General features: G+C 40.7%; 1 protein-coding gene across 2 annotated transcripts; it reads right to left on the bottom strand.

Moving 5' to 3' along the window:
- Window positions 1-833: 833 nt before the first annotated feature.
- Window positions 834-7,832, bottom strand: aaas (achalasia, adrenocortical insufficiency, alacrimia). Of its 2 annotated transcripts, none has more exons than XM_034210868.1 (17): window positions 7,703-7,832; window positions 7,358-7,490; window positions 6,582-6,709; window positions 6,194-6,249; window positions 6,008-6,099; window positions 5,873-5,919; window positions 5,444-5,542; window positions 3,902-4,045; window positions 3,118-3,238; window positions 2,896-3,020; window positions 2,575-2,635; window positions 2,119-2,209; window positions 1,915-2,011; window positions 1,669-1,736; window positions 1,480-1,561; window positions 1,278-1,362; window positions 834-1,077 (listed from the first exon to the last, which is right to left on the bottom strand). In XM_034210868.1, exons 2-17 carry the CDS (start codon window positions 7,469-7,471, stop codon window positions 925-927), a joined length of 1,563 nt encoding a protein of 520 aa, XP_034066759.1. In that variant the 5' UTR covers window positions 7,472-7,490; window positions 7,703-7,832; the 3' UTR covers window positions 834-924. The 2 variants fall into 2 exon arrangements, with proteins under 2 accessions (XP_034066759.1, XP_034066760.1); XM_034210869.1 differs by having other exon boundaries at window positions 1,915-2,008.
- Window positions 7,833-10,627: the final 2,795 nt, after the last annotated feature.

The raw sequence follows: 10,627 nt of genomic DNA, 5'->3' as shown, positions 1-10,627 counted from the left end.
TAAAAATATCTTCAACAAAAAAAAGTCCATCATCACCTTTCAAATTAAAAAATATAATGAGACATTATAGAGGTCTCTGCAATGTGGTCTCTTGTCTTCCTTGTATTATTTTTCATGTCACTAGATGAAGCTCGGTAGAATTAAAGCACTGATATTCAGGATCTAGTAATCTTGAAAAGTCGTAATCTGGATCAGGGTGATCCTATCCTGAATTGCTTTGAACTACAGGGACAAAACCTGGCCGACTTGTCTGATCCTGGATCACAAAAAATGGGATTTCAAAATCTGATCTGATTGAGATGAAAAGTTTTGAACTCCTGGGCCCAGGTGATGACTGGAAAGAAGAATTCCTAAAAATATAAAGGTGCTGTGTACCAAGTCCATACGGCATAATTATATACTTGTATGAACTTCCTGTTTAATTGTCAAATTATATCATCTTAGCAGTTAGTATGACAAATTAAATACACTTCACCATTACCAACAACAAATTATACAATGTGTAAACATTAGGTAATTCAAACTACTACTTTCGAAAGTTCAAGAACAAAGAAGAATACCTAAGGTTTTTTGGAGCCTTTTTGCCACCACCACCCACAACATATCTTTCCTTCAAGCTGCTCCTACATATCGTATCTGCCTTGCAGAAGGAGAGGTGACCAGATGAGTTTATTTCCGTCTGCTTTGAGAATACTTTGTTATGTCACATTTCTTGTTTAAACTCACTACAGATCCCACTAAAAGACTACAATCAATTTTGAATTGGACACTGTGGATATGTTAGACTTTATTATTTTTTATAAATGTTTTGAGAAATAAGGAAGCAAAACAAGTCAGTTCAGCAGAAATGTACATATTTATTAACAATCCATGATAACAAAAATGACTTGAGTGAGTGTGTGACAGTGAGTGAGTGAGGGACAGTTAAGAGGCGAGTTCTGTGAAGAGCGACTGGTTGAAGTCTGCAGGTCTCTCCTGAGGCCGGGGCAGGGACGGGCTGCCACCCAGCCCAAAGTGTGGGACCCCAGCGCTCAGGAAGTAGAAAGGCACGTGGGTGATTCTTCCAGTGGACCAACACTGAGGACAGACAGAAAGGTTACTTTGGAGAAGCCAATATCATTTATGTATGTTTCTGCAAGGTTCATCAAATGTGAGACTTTTCAATACCACATAAGATGCAATTTAATACCAATTGAAGACCCTATATACTGTAGGACCAACATCACCGCATTATTAAACGTTATCAAGTGTATGCAAATGTTAACGTTAAGACCTACCACAGTGAGCAGAGCTCCGTGCTGGAAGTTGGGACTGAACTGAATGAGTCTGGCTTCAGCGCCGGCCTCCCCTTGAACAAAACCACTAGAACAGAGAAACGTTTACAAATTCAGTACAGCTCATGCAGTAATACTACCCTGTCATATGTACAACTTTAGCGCTCCACAAATATGAAATGCAACCACACATAAGAGTACAAACCAAGGCAGAAGCTCAAAGACGGGGTTGGTTCTCGTCTTGAACACGGCTATGACTGCAGGCCGGTCTGCTTCTTGTGGATCGCCTGAGATAAAATAAAATGTGGAGATGAGTTATTCAAATGTAAAATATAACACTGATATTATACTGATAGAGTTCATCGTGATTAAACAGAAGGAAAGTGAGACAGACCCTTGAGAAGCACCGCCAGCCTCTCTCCTGCTGAGTCCCACGCTAAAGACTGGATCTCTCCTCCAACACTGGCAGACAGATCAGACAGAGGTGAGCGAGTGATTGTTGTGTAACATGCAGAGAGGAGGTCAAGATGCTCTGAATAATGCTGCTGATTTCTGCTCATCAAAGCTTTGTGAAAATCATAATCTGTGTTTTCTCTCTTTGATTTTAGAAGCTCATCAGTTTTGAATGAAAAGCTCTTACATGATGTCTCCACCTGGCGTGTTAAAGGTCGTCTCTGATAGGTCGGCCACCACCGATGCTGCCTGCGGCCCTTTGGACGTGCATGAAGGAACGCCTGCTGAATAACAACGACATCATGCTGGTCAACTTTAGTCAACTTATTAAAACTCTTTCTGGAACTAAAAAGAAAACATCTGCATATTTTGTGTTAAGCAGAGAGATGACCTGGAGAGTCAGTGAAGGTCAGAGCGTAGATGACCGCCTCTCCCTGGACGGTAAAGAGAAGGCGACTCCCGTCTGGACTCCAACAGCCAGACTAACCAAAACAAACAAACAAATAATATATATATATGTTTTTTGTATTAATAGAGATACACTGGTAGCATTTAGATTTTTTAAACTGAACTGTTGGTTCTGATATTTAACAAAAGCATAAACAAACAATCTTAACTTTTCTCTGAAGGATCAAATTACATTATATTTTTGTTAACAACGACTATTAAAGAAGTAACATTGCTTCCAAAACAAACAAAGTTACACAACCTTCTTGTTTACAACACCCTGTTTTTAAGGTTGTTCTTCACTGCTAAAACTAATGACTCTCCTTCTAGAGCGAGCAGTGGCCCATTATTCTGCACATCTACTAACTTACAATAACTTTAAAAGAGAGACAGGTTTTACCTGGCAGCGTCCTTTCACACATGGCCATCGCTCACAGGTCCACATCCTGGTTTCCCAAACCCTGAAGAAAGACACGATAATTATCTAAGTGTAAAAACCCAAATGACTGCCCACTTATTATCTTAGAACACCTGTTACACTCAGACTATTCCACTAATCCCTCACAACCGTAAAAATATTCATGAGTGCCAGTCTTTATTATAATACACAAGGCATTTTGCATATTCATTGGCAGCTTTACATACTGCATCTACTGTAGCTCTAAAATGAGGGTAAGATTAGAAAAGGTTTTGAAACGTTTGAATCTCTGAAGTCTCTGACCTGAACAGGGCTGAGGGCGTGGAGGCCAGAACATGGCTGCCGTCAGGGGACCAGGACAGGAAGGTGACCCCCCCCCCTCCGACACGCTGAAGAGGCACACAGCTCTCTGCAGCCACGTCCCAAACCTGAAGATACACAACACAGCACACACAAACACACACACTTTGTGAACCAATGAATGCAAGATTAATTCGATTTAAGAATAACCGGATTGCCTCGTACCATCATGGCGGTGTCCATGGGGGAGGCGGACACCAGCAGAGAGCCGCTGGGCGACCAGGAGATGGACGTGATGGGAGAGTGACCGGGCTGAGACAGAACCTGAGCGCATCCGGAGGAAGGCCTGGAGAGGAAGAGGAGCACAGGGATACACTGTTACATTGAAGAAAGTCTTCATTCTTCTTTTTGTATCGGTACTGGTGTTCAATAACCAGGATAGACTATAAAAACTAATAATTATTAAATAAATACTTCAGCCCTAAAATCTATTTCAAATCATGTTTCACTCCATGTTAACCTCAATTAGTAAAAACAGGAGTAACTCTTGATGAATAGAATTGTTAACGATAGAAAAACTATATTTAAAAAAAAAAGGGCAGCATAATTTGGAGTAAATGACTAGTTGGCATTATATATGTTGGCATAGCAACTTGATTTACAATATTAGAGAGAATGATAATTTATTAAATAGAATTCACATTATCATTAAAAATATATAATGATAAAGTCATGGTGCAATGTTTTGAGAGGATTTCTACCAAACAAGGACTGTTAATGAAGTCTGGTGAACACGTTGTTAGCCCACAATATTTCATTCTGGATGATATTTTCACACATTTGCCTTTACCAACTAGTCCATAATGCAATTTCGATAACAATTCTTTAATTGTGCTGCCCTTAATTAAAAAAAATCTGTTTAAAAACTCTCACAAAACTTGTGCAGTATAATCCAAGTCTCCTGGAACCGGTCAAAAGCAACCTATAAACACATCTTTACTTCACACACCTGGTGGACAGGGAGCAGGGGTCGACGTGCCACACCAGTAAACAGTTCTGACAGGCGACAGCGAGCGCCGACGCACACAGAGGCTTCCACTGAACCGCTGCGACACTCTTCTGCAGACGGTGCTTCAGCGTGGGCGTGGTGGCACTGAGAGACACGAGGACAAGAGAGAGTAAGGGGAATAGTGTCACAGAAAGACAGAGCGACGTAAGAACGATGCTGTTCAAGGGGGGGGGGGGGGACTTTGATCTTCCTACTGGGACATGATAAAATGGCTTCGCTTTAAGGTGAGGTGTATGTGTTCAACCTGTTCTTCTCATTTCTAGACATGGACATTACCTTAAAGGACACCTATCATGCTATATTTAAATGATCTATCGTAGGGCCATACCTATATAAGGTATATTTATACGTTTCTGTTTTCAAAATACCAAACAGATCATGCATTTTAGCCATGCCTCATTTCGCTCTATTTGCTGTTCTCCAGCCCTGTTTTTGCAGGGGGCTGATTCTGTGAGCTGCAGCTGACCACGCCCCCCTGCAGGAGAGGGGAGCGTGCTCTGATCAAGTCAGAAGAGGGGGAGAAAAATAGATCTCCGTGCTCCGTGTTTTATTATATTATTATATAGAGTCGTTATTCATTTGTTTTAAAGCTCAATAAATAACAAAGAAGACCTTTGACCGGCACTTTTCTAATTTTGTCTGGAAGATTTAAACTTTAACGGACATCTTGACCGGCGAAAGAAAACCTAACTGAAACTCTGCCGCACGGTCCCCTCGTCCCTTGGAAGAGGCGGAGAGGTGGGTGTTTGTCATCTGCTGGTGGACTAACCGGAGAGAATTACAGTGCTTGCCTCGACGGGGAGGGATTGCATTGAATTACAGCAGCGGGAGCAAACGCTTGCCTCGGGGAGGGAGAAAAAGAGCCACAGCGGAGAATAAACAGAAGGGCAACCATGGCAACCATGCGCGGGAAGTCTTCTTCGCTGCTTTTGTGGCAGACTACAGCGCCACTTACAGGCCTGGCATATGTACTACAGCGTCTCCAGCGCTTTCGAGCGGCAGTGGCCGGCCGTGGCCCAACCTCTCATTCCCCTGATAGGTGGAGAGTTGACCAATAGCCGTAGCGCCACCGTGCTGACAGTGTTCAAATCTGGATCACTTTTTATCAGATCCATTGCAGCCCCTTTTTTAGAAATGTGGGTATGGAGGAAAATAGAGAGGGTTGTGTTTTCTGACACTTGGTGAGTTCCCTGGAACACCGGGGACACATATTCATGTATAAAAGATGTACAAAAGTGCATTTTGCATGATAGGTCCCCTTTAATTATTATTTATCTGCTTGGCTAGTCAATTCTTAAGGGCGCTGCCTCTTGCCCCGAGTGTTTATACAGTTTACTAATGCTCTACTATTTTTGGACTATTAAATCTGCTTGTTTCATGATTCTCTTTGTAGAGCTTTGATCAGCAAATAAGTCTAAACTGAATATATTTGTATTCACAGATATGCAGCGTAGACTTATTTCCATTAGCGGAAGACACTACCTTTTGGGGTTGTAGATCTTAATGGAGTCGTCCAGCAGGGCTAGAGCAAACTTATCTGCGTGGGGGTGCCAGGCGAACGCTCGCACCACACAGTCCGACCTGGTGAAGCAAGAAGGCAACTTGTTTCAGTCAAGCAACAGTTAAAATACCCAAAGATATTCAGTTAGCGTTCACGTAACTCCAGCAAACACAAAGGATTTTTACATTTAAAAACCTGAAACCTTGAAGAAATTACTTCAAATTATAATTGTCATAATTGTGGAGGATACATGTTCTGATGATTCACAAATATGAATCAAATAATTGTTCCAGTAAAAGTTAAACTGTGTCGCCAGTATGTCTGCTCACCACCGGTTCATAATAAATAGAATCCTTCATTTGCCCTTTGAGAGCAAAATTCAACTACAGATAAAACAATGTAACACTTACCAGTTGAGCACTTGTGAAAACTCAGCCAGCATGTCCTCACTGCTCATCTACACAGCAAGCGACAGGTAAAAAGATGCTCAGTAAATGCATCGCAACAACTATCTGTTAATCAAGTGTGAAGAATAAGTAACTCACTGTGAGATGAGGAAACAGGGAGCCGTGGAAGGAGGAGAACCATCGGATCAACGCCAGCGTGAAGCCAGAACTCACTGACATCCATTTAGGCACTGCAAGGACACAAGACACAGGAGAGTATAAACATCAGTGGGTATGACGGATCTCTTCATTAAGTGTTCAAATAATCAGAATATGTTGGCGTACCTTCTGTATTTGAGTTGGTAATTTCATCCAGTAGCCCTGTGAAACCACCATCCCGCCTGAAATGGACAAATAAGAAGCATAAATAACCTTAGTCTGTATAAGATGAGACTAAATGTTGATATTCAACATACAGTGTTATATGATTTTATGCAAAACAGTGTTGGAATACTGGCTCAGATATTTCTGTATGTTGTTAAAGTGTGAAGAAAGGAGTTTGATCTAATTTGACTTGATGTTGTTTAATACGTTAGGTGTACTTTCTTTGCACGCATATAATTGTGGGCTTCATCTCGTGTGTGTGTGTGTGTGTGTGTGTGTGTGTGTGTGTGTGTGTGTGTGTGTGTGTGTGTGTGTGTGTATGTGTGTGTGTGTGTGTGTGTGTGTGTACCATGCTGCTGCACTCCTCATCCACAGTGTTTCAGAGTGGTCCAGGAAGGCTGCCTTGCTGCTGCTTTCTGTGCGACAGTGGAGCTTCAGAGACTCTCGGGGGAAATACAAACTCAGAGGACTCGACTCCTGAAGAAGACACAACCATGAAGCTTTTACCAGGCAAGTACGAAAACACAAGTAGTGACAGGTGAGAGAATATCATTACATGTAACTCTTCAATGTGTACTGTGTATAACTACTCTAAATGTGCCCAATGCTGTGAGAAAAAGGTTATTTATCTTTATAATATTTGGTATACATTTGACGTCACTATGTCACATGACATGGAATATTTTGAAAAGACTAATATAATAATAATGTTGTATTATCACCAACATATGAATAATTCACTAATATGAGTGATTGGATCACATGACGTGGAAGCTATTGACAAAACATAGATAGTCTATCTTCAATTCCTGACTCAACTCAAAAGATTTCCCATAAGTTTAATTTATGTTTTTTTCAAGTACAGTATATGTAAGTATTGAAAATAACATTGGTGTTGTGTAATTCATACGAACATGTAATGATGGTCCCTGAGTGAAAGCCTGTGGTTAGGAGCTAGGCTCAGCTGTGAACTAACCTTCCTACAGTACATTGAGTGAATGTCTCAGGTTATGGGTTATGGTATATCTAAAAGGTCTCTGAAGTGACACCAACAGCTTTGAATAAGAACACATCGTGTATTTTAACGTTATTAATTCATATTCATACACAGGCTCTGAATCCGACCTGTTTGAGTCGGTCTTCCGTGGAGCCTCCTCCGGACAGCAGCTCGTTGTTGGACTCGCACAGAGTGCTCTGTCCGGCGGGCAGAGGAGCGGGGAACAGCGCCAGAGAGCACATCTTCAACACGGGGAAACCACTGGAAACACACCATGGGTCAGTCAGGTAAACACAGAAAAGTGGATGATATTTTCTATTCTTAACAGCAGACTGTGGCAAACAAATAGCTAGCTACCTTACACTAACAGTTAAAGTTAGCTAGCTGGCTCAAGCTAACCTAACTAGTTTGATATCGGCCTCGTTATGACAACAGAAACCGTAGCTCTTCGTTTTATATGTGCTAGAAGTTACCTTGTATTGTGTCCTGCGTAGTGTGGTCAATTATAGTCCTTTGTGTTTCCAAACAACAAGATAAAAGTGCATGCTGAGTTGTTGTGACACTTTTTTAGGTTGCTTTTTCAGTTAATCGCGCCGTGTGGACTACAGCAAGCGAGAGGGACAAACAGCGCGGAGTTCGGCTACAGAGCGACGCTATGCTGCCCTCTTCAGGGCAGGACACAGAGCGACATGACAACTGCACTTTACCAAAACACACACCAAAGGTTTTTTTAAAGAGTTGAGATGACACCAACAGTCCTTTTACTTAACTGAAAAATAGTTTTAATCAACAAAAATGTTTCCGGTAATGTATTTCCTCCATATAAACCGTTTATTAACTTGTCCACATTAACTAAACTAAATTAGTTATGATGTGTGATTAAATAAACACAATAATAATGCTGTCATTATCAAAATCATCTTGACCAACTATGTTTACGTATAATATTAGACATGTGATAGACATGCACCCCTGCGTACATTTAGAGTAAAGGGACGAGACAATCCTTGGTTTTCTGCTGAGCTGTCTAGTCTCCTTCATGAGAGAAGCACGGCCTGGGCAAAGGCTAGGCAATCAGGCTCAGAGGTAGAGTGGCTGCGTTTTAGGCAGCTAAGGAATAGCTTCACTTCAAATGTCAAAAGTGCAAAGTCGAAGTATTATTTGTCAGTTACCACAGAAAACCTAAATAATCCTAGGAAATTTTGGAAAGCAATAAAATCGATATCCACCGGTGAGATCCGTAATGAGCTACCTCCGTGCCTTACCACAGCATCTGGCACTATATCGGACAGGGCCACTATGTTAAATTGCTTTAATGAGTATTTTGTGTCCTGCGGTTCTATGTTTGATTCTGTGACTAACTCTGCTTCTGTGAACACCCCAATCCGTGACTCTGAACAATGTGGTCTGGAAAACCCTTTCAGTTTTACTCCTTTTACTGTCAATGTTGTTCATGAAGCCTTATCTAAGCTAGATCCTAAGAAACCGGCTGGCCCGGACAACGTAGAACCTTTCTTTTTAAAGATAGCTGCAGATTTTATTGCTCTTCCTCTTACTACTCTTTTGAACCTCTCCCTCAGCACAAATGCAATTCCAAAAGTATGGAAGTCAGCTTATGTCTTGCCTTTACTAAAAGGAGGGGAGGCAACTATTTTAAATAACTATAGGCCAATCTCTAAATTGTCAGTTCTGGCGAAGGTGCTCGAACGCCTAGTGAGTGAACAGGTAAAGGAGTTTTTATGTAAAAATGACATCCTGTCTAAACATCAGTCAGGCTTCAGAAAGCAACATAGCACCATCACTGCCACAATGAAAGTGGTGAATGATATTACGAGTATTTTAGACAATAAGCAGAGTTGTGCAGCTCTATTTATTGACCTTTCCAAAGCGTTTGATACCATCGATCATCACATCTTAAAGCAGAGGCTACTCAGTATCGGCATATCCAGCCATGCAGTGGGTTGGTTTGTGAACTACCTCTCTGAAAGGTCCCAATGTGTTCACTTTGATGGGCTGTCTTCTGAGTGGTTAAACATTGCTAATGGTGTTCCTCAAGGTTCTGTTTTAGGTCCACTTTTATTCTCCATATATATCAACAGTTTAGGTGAAAATGTGGATGAAGCTACTTTACATTTTTATGCTGATGATACCGTGATGTATTGTGCAGGTCCCTCCATTAAGGAGGCTGGTGTTAAATTACAGGCTGTTTTTAACATTATTCAGACTCAGCTTGGTGAACTTAAGCTTATTTTAAATGTTGATAAAACCAAGGTAATGCTATTTTCAAAAGCTAAAAAGACACCAGAGCCTGTTTTGGATATTGTTACTATGCAAGGACAAGTACTTGAAGTGGTTACCAGTTATAAATACCTAGGTATCTGGCTTGATGATTGTCTTACTTTTAAACTTCATGTCAATAACCTGCTAGATGCCGCCTATCACAGTGCCCTGAGATTAGTTACTAACTGTAAAGCACTTACTCATCACTGTACCCTGTATGCCAAGGCAGGTCTGCCTTCACTAACTGTACGGAGGCTCAGTCATTGGTACATGTTCATTTACAAAGCCATGTTGGGTAAACTACCTTTTTATATCTGCTCTCTGATCTCTCGACGAATTGAAAGTACATATTGCCTGAGATCTCATGATGTTGTTTTATTAAATGTGCCAAGTGCTAGGACTGTCTTAGGGAAGAAAGCTTTTAGTTGTGCAGCTCCACTAAATTAGAACAGTCTGCAAACATGTTTAAAACTGAGCACTTTGGTTCCCCCGCATCATTTTAAAACTCAGCTGGGTGACATGCTGTTTGATACTCATGGTACCTGTCTCTGTAAAAAGAGTTTGTAAACTGTACCCTGTACATTATGTTGTATGTCATCCTTATTGTTGTTCTGTTGTTTTTATGTTACATGTGTAACTAATGTCCTGCAGGTCACCCTTGAAAAAGGGATCTTTTGATCTCAAGGGGCTTTCACCTGGTTAAATAAAGGCTACAAATAAAAAAATGTATGGCAATGCTTTAAGAGTCCTTTCTTGTACATAAAATAGACAAAACTGCTGGGAACAAGGGAAACAAACCTAAATAAAGGTCAGGAACAGACAAGTCTACCATGTACACAAGTATTTGGAAAAAATAGGCATAAACCTAAACGTATGTGAATATTATATAAACTACTGTAAAAAGCACAAATGCCCTACAATTAAATAAAATGGAAAATGTCTGTTGTGTAAACAACAGAAAGACACTGAAAGCACATTCATGGTATTACTTATTACGTACAGATTACTTAGCAAGTAGGATTTATTTTCACAGTAAGAGATTATATTTATACAAATGTATTCATTTAAAAACTGTAATATTATAATTTGAGCAGGGGATGTTTTAGCGTTACAGGGTT

The sequence above is a fragment of the Gymnodraco acuticeps genome, unplaced genomic scaffold, assembly GCF_902827175.1.
Source record: "Gymnodraco acuticeps unplaced genomic scaffold, fGymAcu1.1, whole genome shotgun sequence".
Classification (NCBI taxonomy): Eukaryota; Metazoa; Chordata; class Actinopteri; order Perciformes; family Bathydraconidae; genus Gymnodraco; species Gymnodraco acuticeps.
This window is presented reverse-complemented; position numbering and strand designations above follow the sequence as displayed.